Genomic DNA, 19321 nt, shown 5'->3' with positions numbered 1-19321 from the left:
GGTATAAAATGCCTCTGACAATGGCAACCCCACTGTAATGATAGCCTATATGTGATATGGTACTTCTGAACTTGCCTCTGAAAAGGTTAGGGCATGCTCTGCTGCAAGTAACGCGCAGTTCCTTGGGCACTGAAGGAACTACGAAAAATGAGCGACCAGTAGCAAACATCATGAAGGTCGGCATAATCAACCTTATGACCCTGACAGGAAAGGCAGAACTAGTAACAGATTTGATAGAGAAGGTATAGAAATGATGGGGTTGAGCGAAGTTATATGGAAGGAGAAACGAAAGAAGAATGGGGAAAGGATACACACTATACTGCAGTGGGGGCAGAAAGGCAAAAAAATGGAGTGGAACCGTGGAAGTATGATGAAAACAACATGCCTGCAATACAAACTGCTGTATTTTCATCAGGAAATAATGTTTTGTATTCCTTGGAAAAATGATCAGGGTCCATGGCATGATGCAATTTTTAACTCATTTTTAACAACAATCACTGCAAAAGCAGTAAAAGTAATGTGCATGTTTGCTTCGAAACCTATGCTTCTTTGATATTAAGACAAATTCTCTAGTTCTGAAATTCCGTTCGATATGAGTCTTCAAACTTTCAATTTACTCTCCTGAAAATTTGCTTCACGAGACCTCGATCTTTTTTTCTCCTGTACCCTTCATATGTGTCAACTTTTTTTGTCGATCTATATAAAGCAATATGTACTGTTCACTAAATTTCATAACAAAATATAAAAACAAAAAATTTAAAAAAATCAAGATTGTCAGTTTCTTAACTTTCCCCTATGGCCTGAGTCAAACGATAGCCATAATAGTCAACAGTACAAGCACTTAACTCTACGAGATTAATGTGACAACTCTATAAACTACACACGAATTTACTGGCATCCAGATATTGTAATAGGAGTTGAATCATGGCTGAGAAATGATATAATGGATGCAGAAATATTCTCATGGAACTGGAGTGTGTAATACCAATATAAATGGTCCGTCATTGGACATTATAAATTTTCCAGCTAACTCGTTCCTGGTTGCCAGCGTTTCGCCCCCCGTGTGCTAGGTTGGGCTCATCAGTTGGTACCTATCACACCTACCAAGACGCATGGCTAGTGCATACCGTGGAGGCCACTGCGTAGGCTACTTGAAGCCACCGGCAGTGCCAATGCACTATGAGAGACTTTGTCTCAATACCAAAAATTGATGCCTGCTTGGCCATCAGATGATAGATGTTGATTCCCATAGGGAATCTGACATATTTGTCCCGAATGAGTAAATTTATAATACAAATATAAATGGTACATTATTGGACATTATAAATTTTCTTGGTAGGTGTGATAGGTACCAACTGACAAGCCTAACCTAGCACACAGGGGCGAAACGCTGGCAACGAGGAATGAATTAGCTGGAAAATTTATAATGTCCAATAACGGACCATTTATATTGGTATTATAAATTTACTCATTTGGGACAAATATTTCAGATTCCCTATGGGAATCAACATTATATCAACTGGAGTGTATATCGTAGAGATAGGATAGGAATGGTAGGAGGGGGAGTATTCATTCTGGTGAAAGAAGAATTTTTTTTTTTTTTTTTTTTTTTGCTAGTTGCTTTACGTCGCACCGACACAGATAGGTCTTATGGCGACGATGGGACAGGAAAGGGCTAGGAGTGGGAAGGAAGCGGCCGTGGCCTTAATTAAGGTACAGCCCCAGCATTTGCCTGGTGTGAAAATGGGAAACCACGGAAAACCATTTTCAGGGCTGCCGACAGTGGGGTTCGAACCTACTATCTCCCGAATAAAGAAGAATCTGGGTATATGGCTCATCTTTAAAGATAATAGGCAACTTGATGTCTTTGGAGTGTACAGGCCGGGAAAGGGTAGCGCTGACGCTGATTCAGAAGTATTTGATAAGATAATCAGCTATGTTGGAAATGATATGGAAAGGAATATGATAGTAGCAGGTGATCTCAATTTACCGAATGTCAATTGGGAAGGTAATGCGAACGACAGGAAGCATGAACAACAACTTTGTCGTAGTTAAAAGTAAATGTGAAAGGAAGGTATTAAAATTAGGACTATTAGGCAGTACCATATGGCTGATAAAACAGGCATGAGGGAGTTTTTAAAAAGTAACTATGATCGCTGGAAAATGGTAAATAAAAATGTAAACAGACTCTGGGATGGGTTTAAAGCAATTGTTGAGGAATATGAAAATAGGTTTGTACCTTTAAAGGTGGTAAGGAATGGTAAAGATCCACTATTATACCTGCCAACACTACAAAACCAAAAATCAGGAGATTTTGATTTGAAAATCAGGGAAAATCATGAGATACAATTGGTCAAAACTGCTTATTCTACATGTCTTGCGCAATACAATACTATGATATATTTATAACACTTATTGTCTCAAAGCCCGACTGTTGCTATAACGAGGCTACAAGGCTGAAAATGACACACCTCTATTGCCTCTCAGGAAGAATGTGAGTGAGATGATCGGCCTCTGATAAGCCTTTCGAAAATAGTATGAACTCATGCTCCACACATATGCATCGGTCATGCACTTAAATGCCATTACTTAGCAAATACAAAGATTAATATATTGCATCAAGCGCCCGCGCAATTATGCGAAGCGCAATGCTATTTGTATCAAATAACTAGCTGTTGAACCCGTGCTTCGCTACAGAATTCTGAGAAAGACTGTCCTTATAGTTTCACAAACTGAAGTCAACATAGGTCGTTACAATGATATCGGTACGAATGTCACGATTAAAAGTATTGCTGTCATATGAAATATTCAATAAAATGAAAAACGGCACATTTTCTCACTTTTAAAGAAAAGTACTACAGTGTCGATCTAACAGTTCAAAGTTCCAGAGCTAGAATGACCAGGCCGCAGACAGCCACTAACACTCCTGTGTCATTATTCCATTTAAGATGATGCTTGTTGTTTAAAGGGACCTAACATCTAGGTCATCGGCCCCTAATGGTAAAAATGCGGCGAAATGTAATGACAATTTAAAAGTCCAAAATCATCCACTGACCAGAATTCAAAACGTGCTGTTCCTCACATAGTGGCTACTAACCATAGGCAAGGCAGACCCATGGTGTCTCTCATAGTGGTACTAATCACAGGTACTGAAAAACTCATCCTGATTCACACGCTGTTGCTACTAATCACAAATCTATTGTGCACCTAACATAGTGGTACTACGCGCAAGTAAAAGCGACCCAGCGTGGTGGTACTAATTATAAGTAGTCTCATGGTTCCAATTCAAACATCCCTAGGTCGCCCCTTTTAGTTGCCTCTTATGACAGGCAGGGGATACCGTGGGTATATTCTTCGCCTGCGTACCCCACACACAGGGGTGTGTGTTTGGTCCACGAGAGCTATTTTATTTCGCTCAAGTCCGCCAGCCTGCCGGTTAGGACCCCCCTATCCGCCACCTGGAACGTGCCACGTGGTAGTATTACCTCTCCCCATGCTTCGCCAATGTAGTAGGTTCGTGGTTATTCCATTTAAGTGTGCACATTGCTCATTCCAATCACCGCTTCAGAGCAGGGATTCAATAGCTGGAGTACTATGATGATTCAGTAGTATCAGAAAATTTATGAACCAGAGGAATGGCATGCTAAAGAAGAGGGAGATCTAACTCCCCAGCTACTTCCTGCCAATATTAAAGCAGGCTGTTTTACTAGGTACGCAGCAGTAATCCCATCTATTGGAGATAAATGGCAGCAGAATACACAAAGCACGTCACAACAATGGTCAATGTAATGTTATTGTTGATCAATTTTATGAGCTGTCTATATTGCAGGCTTTCACATTTAGTTTTCTTCCGACTCTGTGATAGTTACATACTATCCACTTCATATCCGTATCGACTATATGATCCAATTAATTGAAGGAACAAGAATCCACCTGATCGATACTTTCACTTTTATTTAGCCTTAGGCTATTTCAATAGACATTAGATTAAAAGTTCATAACATGTTTCGAATGCATTGCATTCATCATCAGCTGCTTACATTTGGCAAAGGTAAAATTAGCTAAGAACAGTCTCACAATTTTCTTAAAACCTTAAAAACAAGTGTTAGTAGTGCATGTGTGAATGGATGTGGGGGAGGGGGGCAGAGGGGGGGGATGCATTGAAGGCGATTGTTAGTTAAACTATGACTTATTATTGAAAATCTTAATGTTAAAAACACTGATGGACTAAAATATAGTTCACTATAAGTCTTGTGAATTTTCCACAAGTTCATTGATTACTGAAGAACTTGTATGCACTATGTGAAGTATTTCTGTTGAGCTATTGGTAAAAAGTTTCCTTAAGAAGGCATCCGATGTTTTCACATCTCTCATCTCCTGTTGGGTGGAGAGGTGTGGCTTGTTTCGAATATGAAGTTTGCTATTTGTAGTTTGAATTGAAAAAAGTTGGATTGTCTGTATCACGACCCTTGTCTTGCGTGTTTGTTTAACTTCACATGCTACGGGAGTGGGTTTAATCCGGCTGCTCCACCACAACCAAGAACAACATTAAGACTGCTTCTTTGAATAAAACAAACCCATGGCACACATAACCCAATAATGGCTTTAGCTTGTCAGAATGACTGCTGCCTAGCCCAATGGCCTGCAGATAATGGAGTGTCACATTGTCAACATGACTTCCTCAGCTGTACTGCTTTGCTTTCTTTACAAGGTCCGCGCAGCCTATTGTATCAGATAGCTCTTCAATTAGTCTCACAAGGATTAATGAGCCCTCAGTCCAGAATGAAAATGATGTGACCAGCCAGAAATCAAACTTGGGACCTCCGATATGAAACAATCTACCCCTACATCACAGAGCTGGCTGTTGGTTTCTGCAGTCTCTAAACTTGGTATGGTCATGAGAAAATGCCAAAAGAGGATGCAAGCATATAAACTTCTCAATGAAATAACATAAGTAGTGGAGGGTGAAAAAATTGGAAAAGGAAAATGCCCATGCTGACCATGGTCCATGGTTAAACAGCAAAATGACTATATGAAACTCTGAAATAACACTCCCCCTTCAGCAAGATCACAACATTAACATTTAGCAACCACCACAAAGCATGTAAAACTAGGTATTAAACTGTGAAAAGACAGATCATTATTACACATGCAATACAGCAGCTACAGATGATTTAGCTCTAGTCATAAGAAATTAACCTCACACTGATACTGAAAGGACAAGTTCAGGAAATTCACCCTGAAATAAATTTAATAGAACCTATATCAGTGAGCCTCCGTGGCTCAGGTGGCAGTGCGTCGGTATCTCACCGGTGGGTTCCGTGGTTCAAATTCTGGTCACTCCATGTAAGATTTGTGCTATACAAAGCGGAAGCAGGGCAGGTTTTTCTCTGGGTACTCCAGTTTTCCCTGCCATCTTTTATTCCAGCAACACTTTCCCGTATCATTTCATTTGTCAGTCATTAATCATTGCCCCAGAGGAGTGCAACAGGCTTCGGCAGCTGGCACAATTCCTATCCTTGCCACAAGATGGGGGCTTCATTCATTCCATCCTTGACCCAGTCAATGACTGGACAAAAGGTTGTAGGTTTTCATTCATTTCAACCTGTATCAATATGTCCTGACTATGGTTTTCTACATTTTATGACCCTCCAATGCAGAGTGCTGGAATTCAGACCTAGAAACTTACACACCTAACCAGCAAAACACTAAACAGCAGCTTCAAATCAGCAACCCTAAACACATTAGTTTCTTCATTTTCTAAAATTACTAGCATTTGCTCTCACTGTGGATCAATTTTTGCATATCAACCTCGAAGTCTCAAAACTGAACTTTCGACATGGCTAAGTTGAATTTTTGAAACGAAGAATCAAGTCTACTGGAAACTCCGGTGTCATACAGTATTGGCATATAAAAGATATCTGTCAACACATTTGGTGTTTACCCATCAAAATAAATTGAAACTCAGCAACAGGTCACCCAACAGAGGAGTTACAGCTTCTTTGCAATCTGTCTCAATAATACAGATCATAGAAATCGAGACGCAGACAACCTAAATGGCATCAAATAGAAGTGCTCGCACATAGAAGCTAAGTCCATATCGACGGTAAAAAGCTAAAAGGTTGTTACCCTCAAAATCACAACTTTAAAGTATTTGAAAAAATTGCATAATGAAGACAGTTTCACTTTAAATTAGAAAAAAAAATTGGCAAGTTACTTTTCCAATAGTACAGAAAGTAGTTACTATTAATTATGCTATGCTATTAATAGCTGCTGAAATATTTTTAGAGCATTGTTTTTGTTCAAATTTTTGGCTTACAACATTTGATCGGTCTACTTTCAGATATCGAGTGATATAACAATGACAACTATAGGCATACTTTCCTTAGTTTCTTTTATTTCAATTTGAGATGATGAACTAAATGCAAATCATAAAATAACAAAGTAATGGAAATAAATGAGAGAATTCAACAATAAGATACACAAATAAAAACAATTCAAAAACAGTAAAACAGATTTAATCTTCTAGACATTTTTCATCCTCTAGTCTGTCTTCAACAGCGTTATTTGAAGGTAAGTTAAGGAATTCGTAGTGATATCGGGATGGAATCACCTTTTACTTACACAGTGCAACCAGGTCTTTCTCTTTGGCTTCACTCACTGCTAACCGTGATGTGTACACCGTTTTTACTAAGAAGTTGTAGTACTTTATGACATTTTTCTGATATCTTTCACACGAGTCTCTTGTGGCGATGCAGAATCGTCGTAAGTATTGAGTAGTGCAATTTGTGTTTCGTTCTTCTGAATAATTCCCGGTGTACACTTCGCATTTGACAAGCACTGCTTAATGAAAGTTCTTTTACTCCTTTCAGGTCTTGGAATTCCTTGCAAGTTCTAACGTTCACTTCATAAGGTCTTTGGTTGATTCTGCTGTTAGTTATAATCGTTGGCTATTTGCTTGGTGCCCATATAATTTTTTTTCCTGTAGTTTGTGTAACTGAATGCATCGAATCGGCTGGCATTTATGTATGTCCGGGTATCAAATAGGTTAGGCCTATACTGATTTCCTGTACAGATTTTGATCCTTGTAAAAAAATTATGCAGCATCACAAGTATTTGTTCTTATTTTGTCCGGGGCAACTGTCACAGAATAGTGAAACCACCTTAATTTCAGGCATTCTAATTTCTAATTCACTTAAGTATGCAAACACATTTGAATAAATTTCATTTGCACCAGTTTTCCATCTGAATCAACCCACAAGTAACAATACCCATTCTGAATCAACCCACAAGTAACAATACTCATTACATGTTCAACTTTCACAGAGAGTAAAATTGTACATAGAGTACTTTCAGGTGTAGTAAAGTAATCACTTGGTGAGTGTTTAAAACTTTTTGAATATCAAAGGAAACGCGCACAAATTCTAGACCTCATCTGGTGCGTCTTGAACAGCGATACTGATTATTATTTATCCTGAATGTGTGCTGTATAACTCTCAGATTCATTCATACATTCTTTACTTCCTTCACAAATAACGCACTTGTCTTTTTTCGGTACATGAATCCCAATATTGTACTGGTTCCGAAAAATGCTTCTAAAAGCCTTCTGAGACATTCTGAAGACATGTGCTTTATTTTTGAACTCTTGTGGCAGATACAACTTCTTTGAATCACTCCTGCAATAATGGGAAGGAACCGACTGTAATGATTCAATACATTTCTAGAAAAGAAAATAAGCCAAAATAATTACCTCACTCTACGATTTCAATACTCTCATGAGTTGAACGTGATTGTTGTGTATTTGCATTATTGTTCTCTAAATTGCCAATCTCTGCGACGGAACATGCAATAGAGCTCGCATCCGACGTCGCTGAACATTTTGAAATTGGTCCTACAACGAAATCAATTAGTGAATGCAGTGCGTTGTAATGAATACGTTTATAACATCTAGAGCTGAAATACTTGCTCAATGCCTAATCACTGAAGATTTATCTTAGACGATGAAAATAAGTAAATGCCCCTTAACTAACCTGGATCTTTCGCCGATTTATTCTTGGCATTTTCAGTGGAGGTAGCTGCTAAAGTCGCTTTTAGAATTCTTGCAGCTCTTGAACTCAAATCTATTTCAGCTTTAAATATTATGAATTATACTGAAATTAAAGTAGTCATAAGGCCTAGTGAATCACATTATTCACAGCATAAACAAGGCTTTAGAACACTATTGTAAGCAATACATGTCCAACCAGCTATTGCCAGTATAAGGTTGTAACTAACTTGCAACGTTTTACCATTCCTATGCAACAGCCAGCGTGGGTTACAACAAAATAAAAATCAAGCAAATACAGGGTCTTTATTTATGCTTGGAAGGGAGTTTATCGCTCGAACTTGGCCGCCGATGACAGGTTGCTACCGGCCGCTGGCGCGCACGGTTTCCGGCACTCTGCAGTTGTTGAGAGCTGAACTCCGAGATATTAGGGTGTTCAATGAAGCTGTGTACTTTATGTCGTATTGTATAGTGTTTTATTGTGATTGTGTATAGTGCTGTAATGTATGTGAAATATTTGTTACGTGAACGTGTATATCTGCACAATACTTCCATTACGTGCATTCCATTACCGGAAACCATCTTGAGGACTGTCGACAGTGGGGTTCAAATCCACAATCTCCCGAATACAAGCTAACAGCTACGTAACATAAACCGTGTAGCCAACTTACTCTGTAAATCCAGTACAAAAGGCTCCAAAATAGTCTTTCGCCATACCGTATACAGAAGGTTGTGGATATGTGGTAAACAGTGTAAGTGGTTTGTCCAGCATCATTTTTTTTCTTTCTGTATATCACTCCTTTTTTTTTGTACTGGTAAAAATGATGATAGCAGCTGCACTGCCTTATAGGTTGCAGTCGATGACGAAATTTCAGGACGCACAGATTCAAGTGATGAAACTTGCGGTAGCTTTCCAGGACCTGATGTTTGAGTACCACGTACATTATCAGAACTATAATTATGAACCTATAGAATTTTTAATTTCTTTAAAATTATTATTATTATTAATATTATTAGTGGATAACTTATTTCAACGCGTTTCTAAGAAACAGTTTTCCTGTAATTGAGGTTTTTTGTCCACATAAATTATATCGGATGCAATACATCCACTCACTCATTGCCCAGAACATGGAGTGAAACTCGAGATGCAAGGTGGGAATACCACGCGTAACTGTTCCGGGGAATTAAGCTACTGTATGTATTACCACCAGTAAGCCTAATACAAAACACTTCGAATAACTAAAGATTATCTGTAACCGACCAGCAAGTAACAGGATAGGAATATCAGTACTGCCAGTAAACTGTTACAAAAGTATCACTCGCGTCTGCACAGGAGTGCACGCTTAAAGCGAGCTGCTATGCTTCCTAATACCCGTTAGCCTATCAGAAACTCCCTACCCTTCCCATGGTTTCGTTGAGACAGTTACTTTTGTATTAGGGTCTCCGGAGGAATATAATATTTTTTTGGAACAGCTTACTGTTATGGATTAGGATACAGTATCATGTTACGATATGTAAATCCCATCTCTAGTTACAACCTTTTACCTTTCCACCGTCAATGTGTTCATTGGTCAACTTATAGTGAGAAAATATGAACAAAGAAGGGAACACATGTAGGTACAGTAAACAGTGGATAGTGACCGATTCGATGAAGGCTAAAGACATTAGTGCTGACCTTAGTCCAGAAAAAAATACCCAGCCTCAATTAGAAATTCTGCTTTATTCAGACATCTGAATGGTCCTGTCTGCTTCCCTTAAATAACTAAGTTTGCAAACTAGACCGATACTGCAAGAAAATAGTTCAAAATGAATTGAGATGTTGAAGACTAATCACATCTTGCCATTGATGCTTTCATGCCCTGTACTGTCCCTTACCTATTGTTATTTCGTTTTGGTGTTTTCCAAATTCGTACGTTCCTCATCGCCAGATGTTTCATTCCAGTCTTGTATCTATGTTATACTTTCATATGTGTGTTCTCCTGTTTTTATGGGACTCCCTCTCAGACTGATTCTGATGGTTCCATCAGCTTCCGCCTCGAACGCTAGAACTTTATCACGTCTGGTGAGCCATCTGGTGACGAATGAATGTACCACTCTCACTTCTATTATAACTTCTAAATTCAAACCTCATTCCTTGAGAAGCCTTTCTCGTGAACAGTCGAGATTTTCTTCTGATGAGGCAGAGCAAAGTTCTCTGCGAAAGGTAAAGAATTTCTATTTTCTTGACACGGCATATGCCCAAATCATGTCTACTAATCACATCTGACAAGATTCAAAAATATGCCTATGTACAACATGTTAACTATGCACAAGGAGAGCAATTCCAGCAATTATGAAGTTGGAAAAAAAAAAAACACACTACAGGTCTGGTTAAAGATCTCTAGTCAAATTTCACATGACAACACCCTGTAACTATGACACTTCTAAACTAGATGTAACCAGAATTTTTAAAACATTTTTCTTAAAACTCATTACTGATGTTGTGCATACCACAGTAAATGTCTCACCCACCACTAAACAACCAAGACTGTTATAGTGATTCGACTGCGGATACCCATGTTTCGGAAATGGTAAAAGGATGTAAAAGTGATGTAAAGCGATATCTGAAGTAGCAGAGGAGAGATGCTTGCTAGCGACCCACCAACCCACCTCTAGAAGTATTCTTAATCATATAGAAGAATAAAACGAGACTATTAAACTGCCAAATGTGGCCATTTCCTGCATTGCTATTGGCCTGCTGTGATGAAGGCAAGTTTGCAAGTGTCTGATAGAACTCTCGTTATATCTGGCCTCAAGGCCACCAGTTTGAAACTGTAGACCAGTGGTCTTGTCACTCACTGGATGTGCTGTAATCTAAGACAAAATGGCCTAAGCATGGCCTGTGCTGTTGTCCAGGCGATATACTAGATGCCTATAGGCCACCTTGTGGCTTTAACCTGGGGGTTTAGATACCAACACCCCCTTTCTTTGCCATCCAGTTGTAACTCAACCTTCATCCACTTTCGAACATACAGAGCGCTGCCGAGTAGGTTAATGCACCAATATTGGCTGCCCGTTTACCGAATCTGATTACGTCCAAGCCGCACCATGTTGTATTTCTAACCTATCTTTTGAGTACCTGCAACCAAATCTTGACGGACACTTCCAAAGAGGATTACCAGATTACACACCAGATATTTAAAATAACCAAGTCAATGAAATTTGTGCCTGGTTAAATGAAATGGCATATGGCTTTTAGTGCCGGGAGTGTCCGAGGACATGTTCGGCTCACCAGGTGCAGGTCTTTTGATTTGACTCCCGTAGGCGACCTGCGCATCATGAGGATGAAATGATGATGAAGACAACACATACACAAGGCACTGTGCCAGCAAAATTAACCAATGATGGTTAAAATTCCCGACCCTGCCGGGAATCGAACCCGGGACCCCTGTGACCAAAGGCCAGCACGCTAACCATTTACCGGGCGAGTTGGCCGTGCGTGTAAAGGCGCGCGGCTGTGAGCTTGCATCCGGGAGATAGTAGGTTCGAATCCCACTATCGGCAGCCCTGAAGATGGTTTTCCGTGGTTTCCCATTTTCACACCAGGCAAATGCTGGGGCTGTGCCTTAATTAAGGCCACGGCCGCTTCCTTCCAACTCCTAGGCCTTTCCCATCCCATCGTCGCCATAAGACCTATCTGTGTCGGTGCGACGTAAAGCCCCTAGCTAACCATTTAGCCATGGAGCCGGACTCTGGTTAAATAAAATCAGTTATTACAAGTAAGCTGACATCTTAGCCCTTAACATTCCTTCCAATGTTCCCCAAGAGATACACATACTTGTATTATATTATATTAGTTTCACACATGGTTAAGAGCTTGCAATGGCTGCTGGTATTTCTTTCATAGGTACAAATCTTCATTTTTTAAATTTATTTTGAATTTTTTTTACATCGCACTGACACAGACCAATCTTATGGGAACTATGGGATCGGTAAAGACTACAACTGGGAAGGCCATGACCATGGCTAATTAACCCATTTATGCCCAGGTGGGTCGTTTTCGACCCGTCAAATTATGCTATCCTTCTTTAAGCTATCACATTGTTGACATTTGTAAGATCGATTAAGTTAACCATTATATACTTCGTCACACCTTTAGGCAGGAATGTGATTCATTGTTGACGTTATTCTTGATCTAGTCACTAGAAGAATGATAAATTGTCAATTCTCTGCACGCGGGAGGAAAATGTAAGTAGAATTGACAACTTTTCTCATTGGCACTTTATTCATTGCAGTATTTACTATTTAAAACTTCAATAATATACATACATAACTTGATATCCGCATAACTTGCTTAGAATTTCCAGCATTTTCAATACAACCTAGTGTGGGTCGCTAACGACCCACTGGGCAGTTAACCAAGAAATATCACTGACTTTCACATTTGCTCGATAATGACCATATATTTAGTTTAAACCTTACATAATTAGTCTTAGTATTCATAATTGCTCTGTAATTTATTGCAGAGTACAGCAACTAGCAGTTGCAGAAATCCTGGACGAGCTCGAAGCGGCCGATCCTTCGCAGACCAACTCAGGTGTTAATATCTTTATTGGGCTGCCTGAAGATGGAGAAGTTACTTTTTTTTTTTTTTTTTTTTTTTTTTTTTTTTTTTTTGCTAGTTGTTTTACGTCGCACCGACATAGATAGGTCTTACGGCGACGATGGGACAGGAAAGGCCTAGGAATAGGAAGGAAGCGGCCATGGCCTTAAGGTACAGCCCCAGCAATTGCCTGGTGTAAAAATGGGAAACCACGGAAAACCATTTTCAGAGCTGCCGACAGTGGGGTTCGAACCTACTATCTCCCGAATACTGGATACTGGCCACATTTTAAGCGACTGCAGTTATCGAGCTCGGTGGAGAAGTTACAGATGCTGACTCTGGTGATGAAGATGGTTCAGATCCTGACAGACTAAATCGTGCTCCAGCAGAGTTAGTGATTCAGGTACCAATAATCAGTAACTTCAATTCAGAACTTCCTCCCAAATTCAGTGATGAACCTGAACCACTTCCGGAAAATGAACAGTTTGACAGTAGTGACTTGGACACAAATTATAATAATGGGACAGCTAAAACTTACTGTTTCAATTAGGAAATAGGTGAAACGATTTTCCCACCTTCTTCTTCATCCAATGTTCTGTCATCCAGATAAAAGAAATTTAACGACCCAATCAAACCCTATAGATTTCTTGGATGCATTTCTTGAAGCAAATACAGTTCTTCATATACTGAAATATGTTGGTTATGCCCCTTACACTAATAATCCACAGTTTCAATTATCGTTAGAAGAGATGTACTCTTTTCTTGGCATACTTTTTCTGGGTGAATATATATCCCCTACCACGAAGAAGGATGTTTTGGGAGAACTCAGATTATGTTAGAAACAAACTGGTTCAGAACAGCATGCATAGGAATAGGTTTGAAGAAATATTCCGAATTCTTCACGTCTGTGACAATTTGAAACTCCGGGCAGGTGACAAAATTGGTAAATTGATAAATTTTATAGATCACTGATGAGTCTATGATCCCGTATTTTGGGCACCACGGGTGTAAGTAATTCATCTGCGGCAAACCAATTTGTTTTGGCTTCCAAGGCTGGGTAGCTGCTCAGCAGACAGTCTACTGTCTCCAGGCTGAGATTTACCAAGGATATAAAGGAGAAAGGAAGGACAAAGGAGTGGAATTGGGTGAAGCAGTAGTGATGACATTTGTGAATATTTTTTCTGAATTATTTCCTGGGACTGCTTTTTCTTTCTATTTCGACAACTTGTTCACGTCAGCTAAGCTGCTATGTAGGATCTCTGCAAAAGGCCAACATGCTACAGGAACTCTCAGAAGCTATAGAATGCTAAACTGCCCTATTTATGTAAGCCTGCCACTGAAAAAGAGCATGGTTATTCTGAATCTTGTTTTGATAAAGAACATAGTGTGATAATTAAGTCTTGGAAAGACAATGATGTAATGAACATTATGTCAAATCAGTTAGGTGTATCTCCCCTTCAAGACGTCACAAGATAGTCAGGCAACAGTGGAAAATGAATGTCAAATAGCCAAATGTTTTCCGTAAGTACAACCAAAGCATGGGTGGAATTGATCTCATGAACCATGATGTGCCCGATTTACTAATTTCAATTCGTGGCAAATAGTGGTATATTCTTATTTTGTTTTGGTTGCTCGATTTATGCATGAACAATGCCTGGATTCTTAGCAGAAGCTATGTTATGTCTCTAGATGCCTTAACTTTCCATCGGGAAGCAACCAATGCAATTTTCCACAAATATGGGACAGCTCCTAAGGGAAGAGGTCGACTTACATTACTTGACATCAAGGAACGCCAGAGGAAGGACCATCGGGGTCACCTACTGACAAGTCAAACTTACGCACCGATACAAGATTTGTCGCAATAAAACAGTGAAGGCCTGTGGGAGGTGTAATGTTCCCCTTCATGACAGGTGTTTTGTAAATTACCATGAGCGAGTCAATTCCACTGTCAGTTATGGAATCTGAAGTTACGTGTTTTGGGTACTAAATATTGTTATAATTAAAAAGAACAATGACAATTATTGCTCTTTGTGTCATGATAATACTCATATCTAAAGGTAAGTGAACTGTAAGTCTATAGAAATAAATTGTTGCTAAGGTTTATGTTCAGAATATTCTCTCTCCCTGTTCCCTAGCAAGTGCTTAGCAGGCCGTTAATGACCATTGTGTTTATATGGGTTCTAAAAAAGTAAATATGGTTTTGTTCATTTGTAGATGAATAATGGATCATATTGGGCATAAATGGGTTGTACAGTCCCAGCACTGGTCTGGTGTGAAAATGGGAAATCACAAAACCACCTAAGTTACTGACAGTGGGGTTTGAAACCACTATTTCCTGAATGCAAGCTGATGGCTACATCAACAAAACCGTGTGGCCAATGCACTCAGTACCCTCAAAAGTCTTTACCTGAGTAAAACAAACCAATAGTATCCATCTATCCCTTAAACCCCCCCCCCCCCCTTCACATGATAAACTCAAGTCAAAAAAAAAAAAGCGAGACTGTCGTTTTACGAGACTGTTATTGTGATAAGTCACAGGACTTATTACGTGGAACCTGAACCATAGGGACACGATTCATTTCAAAAATTTGACGTGAATTATGCCAGGTCTGAAATTCAATTGCCTTGGTGAAAAGCTAGTGACAATTCCACTCGGTTAACAACCTGCCATACTCTCAAATCCACTAAGATTTTTTTTTAAATGGGAAAACCCTCACAGTTTCTAGTTTTCAGTAATGAGACTAAATTCATCTTTGTTATGGACTCTTGTTGCTTTCAACACTAGGTCTGCAAGCCTCTGAATATAATAATTGTTTAACACAACCAAACATCAAGGTCATCAACAGCTTTGGACATATAACGGAACTCCAAAATGATCTATTTTGGGCTAGAAGGGTTCTCTTAAGTTAAAAAAGATTCTAGTTTCATGCAATTTCATATCCTGATAATAGCCACGGGACCTCAAATCTGACATGGAAACCAAAAGCACATGACCTTCATTTCAAATATCCCACAGGACTACTGATACCCTGATCACAGCCATAGGTCCTTAGTTTCACATGGAATATGAACCACACGGACATCCTTTCGTTTCACAAATTCCATGTGCAATGTGCCAGTTTTGAACTGCTGTTTTACAAGTTGCTTTACGTCGCACCAACACACATAGGTCTTATGGCGACATTGGGATAGGAAAGGGCCAGAAGTGAGAAGGAATCTGCCATGACCTTAAGGTAAGCCCCAGCATCTGCCTGGTGTGAAAATGGAAACCAGGGAAAACCATCTTAAGGGTTGGTAATAGTGAGATTCGAACCCACTATCTCCTGAATACTGGGTTTGAACTGCATTCACCTTGGTGAGAATCCAGAAGGACTACCCCCACCAGAACCCTCAAATTCAAAAAAAGGAAAAACCTTAAGTTTCTAGCACAGTTTCCAGTAATGAGACTATATTTAATTTTGTTATAAACTCTTGTTGCTTTCAATGCTTGATCTGCAAGCCTCTGATTTTTTTTTTTTTAAGTCGCACCAACACAGATAGTTCTTATGGCGACAATGGGATAGGAAAGGCCTAGGAGTTGGAAGGAAGCGGCCGTGGCCTAATTAAGGTACAGCCCCAGCATTTGCCTGGTGTGAAAATGGGAAACCACAGAAAACCATCTTCATGGCTGCCGAAAGTGGGATTCGAACCCACTATCTCCCGGATGCAAGCTCACAGCCGCGTGCCCCTGACCACACGGCCAACTCACCCGGTATTATTATTATTATTATTATTTACTATTATTACCATCAACTAATAGTGCTGAACATCAAGGTCATCAGCCCCTCTGGCTATATTAAGCAACTCCAAAAATGTATATTTGAGGTAGAAATGTTGCCTTTTCTGAAGCTGAAAAAGGAAGATTCTAGTTCTTAGGCCAATTCATATTGGTAAGCATACTTCATATGGAATCTGAAATCATACGCATGCATAATTTCAAATATTCCATGTGTTGGCCAGGATTCAAGCTGCAACTGCCTTGATGAGAAGCCAGGGACAGTGCCACTTGGTTATTGAACCCGTTGTTTCTTCTGCTTCTCCATCTTTTACCTAGGAAACGTTAAATTCAGAGTCTACCTTCTATTTTGCTTACCCTCTACGGGCAAATTCATTAGTCTCCAATACTCACCTAAAAATTTATTAAATGTTAATTTATCCTCATCTCTTAATAACAAATACCCTTCTGTCAATCCCAGCTGCTCTTACCAGGTTCAGCACTTTCATTTTTCTGCAAATTATATGAAAGAATACCCAGCTTTCACTCCCATACAGCAACATCAGCCTAATACAACAATGAACAGGTGATTTTGTTCTGCGAAGTCACACCCTTTGGTCGCTCCTGAAAACACATTATGTTAGCTTCTATACCTTAATCAAATCTCAGGAATGTAATCTGTAAGTGCATGAACTAGTCCACCAGCTCGAATATCCTATCAGGCATTCAGTTTTCTTCACAACTGAAAAACTTAATTGAAAGGCACCATCGTCTCCTATAGTCTAATTAGTGAAGGATATTGGTTTCAAGTCCCACAAACTAAACTCTTACCGCTTTTAAAGATGCTGAGGTACCAAAATTTTATCACACAGGACTTTATATGTGCTGGTAAATATATAGACTTGAGGCTCGTGTAATTGAACACCTTCAAATACTAAAGAACGAGCTGGAATTGCAATTGATGGAGTCTGCTCCGAAGGCCAGTACTTATACCATTTGACCTTGGCTAGACTAATATAATTAATTTGAACCCCAAGCTTATTCAACTCGACAATACAAATCATCAGAATAATTGCCATCGATTAAAAATGCGTCTTTTATCCAACTACACTGTCCAATAATTCCGTACCTAAGCTATTAGTGGGCTTTTTCCAGATCAATAAATTCTATCAGCATTAATTTTCCAAGAATTAACAAAAAGGTCTTCGAAATCCTTACATCACACTTTCCAATTTACTACGTACAAATCATTTAATGAATTTCTTGATCATAATCTATATTGCAAGCAGCTTATAGAAATTGATAGTAAAATGTAACAGCTGTAACACAACCTGGAACAGCTCTAACAAAACAGCAGTAATTATAGAAAGAATATAATGTGTGCTGCTGTCAGCTGGTTGTTCCATGCATCAATAACCACTCCTTCAAAGAAGGTCTCAGTCTGATGAGGAAAATTGTTGCCCAACATTCAAGGGCATTGCTCTTCATGAAATATTCATCTTACAAGAGAATATCAGTGTTCTCCCATCTACTTCAACTAAAAATACTTCAATATTATTAAGTTACTGTACTAAGGAAAGATGTCAATGAATCCCTTGTCATTAACCAGCATTTCTTTAGTATTGTTCACCCAATACCTGAAAAACTAAATGACACAAAGTATTTTCCATTCTATTATAGGCCTAGCTGGCACAAGAGTAAGGTCAGCAGAGAGACCAAATATCAGCTATCCAATTAATTTAAATGAAACTGACAAATGTCCATAGCCTATATCAAGAGACCTTAAGCAATCGCCAAATATAACATAGCAAAACAACAAGCACTTCCGACAAAACTTAACGAATATAATTTAGACTGACAGTTGATTCCACACCCCAGCAAACCACGATAACCTACAAGATGCAATACCAATCACCTAGCCAAGTCGTACATTTTATGAATTTAGATTAAAAGAATACCATGTAATGCTAATTTACTCACAATCTTAAAGTTGAGGCATGCCTTAAACACCGTCGTCACAATAATTAATGAATGAATGAACATTCCCCGGTTTTGCCAAGACTTCAAAGCTCTACCCCTACACAAGACATAACTTGTTAGCACAGACAGAAGACTAGAAATGTTTCGCAAACAAACATAATCCGGGAAATTATACCACAACATTAAGAACAAGGCTAAAATCAGCAACTGCCACAGTAAAAAGCTCTAAAATAACATCAGTGATGGAAGGAAGCTTGTGATAGAAACTTGGAACACACATCTCCTCACAACAGACAGAAATACAAACCACCTCATCATAGCACTCAGAATGATTCCCGCTGTATCTGAAAAATACAATAATCCACACTCTTGATGCACACAGAGCGAAGAGAGGCATTCACCAAAATTTTGGATCGTGCACCGAATCGTGGAGTTCAACTCAAATCGTAGTCGGTGCCCTTCACAACACTGTCAGCTTACCTCTAAACTTTAATTCTGTTGGAGGCTCTATTATTAATATCTGATCTTGTTTCGCCATGATAAAACACCAACAAATTGAAAATTGTAAAATCTAGAAGACAGTTCAAATATATGCAATGGCGAAATTCTTAGTCCGGTACTGACTGGTCTCGTTTCATCACATACGCATGCGTGACAGTGCGAATATGGCCGTTCTGGTATGACGTCATGATAAGTGCCGAGTCAAGAATTACAAAAAAAAAAAAAGAGCCTATCAACTATTTTTAGAAATTCACCAGCAATTCTTAAAGACAAGCATGAAATGCTTATCATTGTCTTGAGTCCTCTACCGCATATCTGAGAGAGAGAGAGAGAGAGAATATTCCGGATTTCTTATAAATTTACGATTTCTCTGAGTGTAAAAAAACTATGCCGTAACACCACATGGCCAATTGTAGCCAGCCAGATTGCCAAGGTTCATTAAACACGGAGTACTACATCT

The 19321-nt window shown here is 39.2% G+C and overlaps 1 protein-coding gene across 2 annotated transcripts in view; it reads right to left on the bottom strand.

Annotated features, from left to right (window-relative positions):
* The window catches only part of Vap33 (VAMP-associated protein 33kDa), a 189222-nt gene extending 170197 nt beyond the window's left edge, over positions 1 to 19025 (bottom strand). The window contains exon 1 of one of the 2 annotated variants that reach the window (XM_067140500.2): positions 18841 to 19025. In XM_067140500.2, coding sequence (XP_066996601.1) covers positions 18841 to 18898 — 58 coding nt within the window. In that variant the 5' untranslated portion in view covers positions 18899 to 19025. The remainder of the gene's footprint in view (positions 1 to 18840) is intronic. The other variant, XM_067140501.2, reaches the window with a different exon arrangement.
* Positions 19026 to 19321: the final 296 nt, after the last annotated feature.

This window comes from Anabrus simplex, chromosome 2 (assembly GCF_040414725.1).
Source record: "Anabrus simplex isolate iqAnaSimp1 chromosome 2, ASM4041472v1, whole genome shotgun sequence".
Taxonomy (NCBI): Eukaryota; Metazoa; Arthropoda; class Insecta; order Orthoptera; family Tettigoniidae; genus Anabrus; species Anabrus simplex.
Note: the sequence above shows the minus strand (reverse complement) of the source record. Positions and strands in the feature narration are given on the sequence as shown.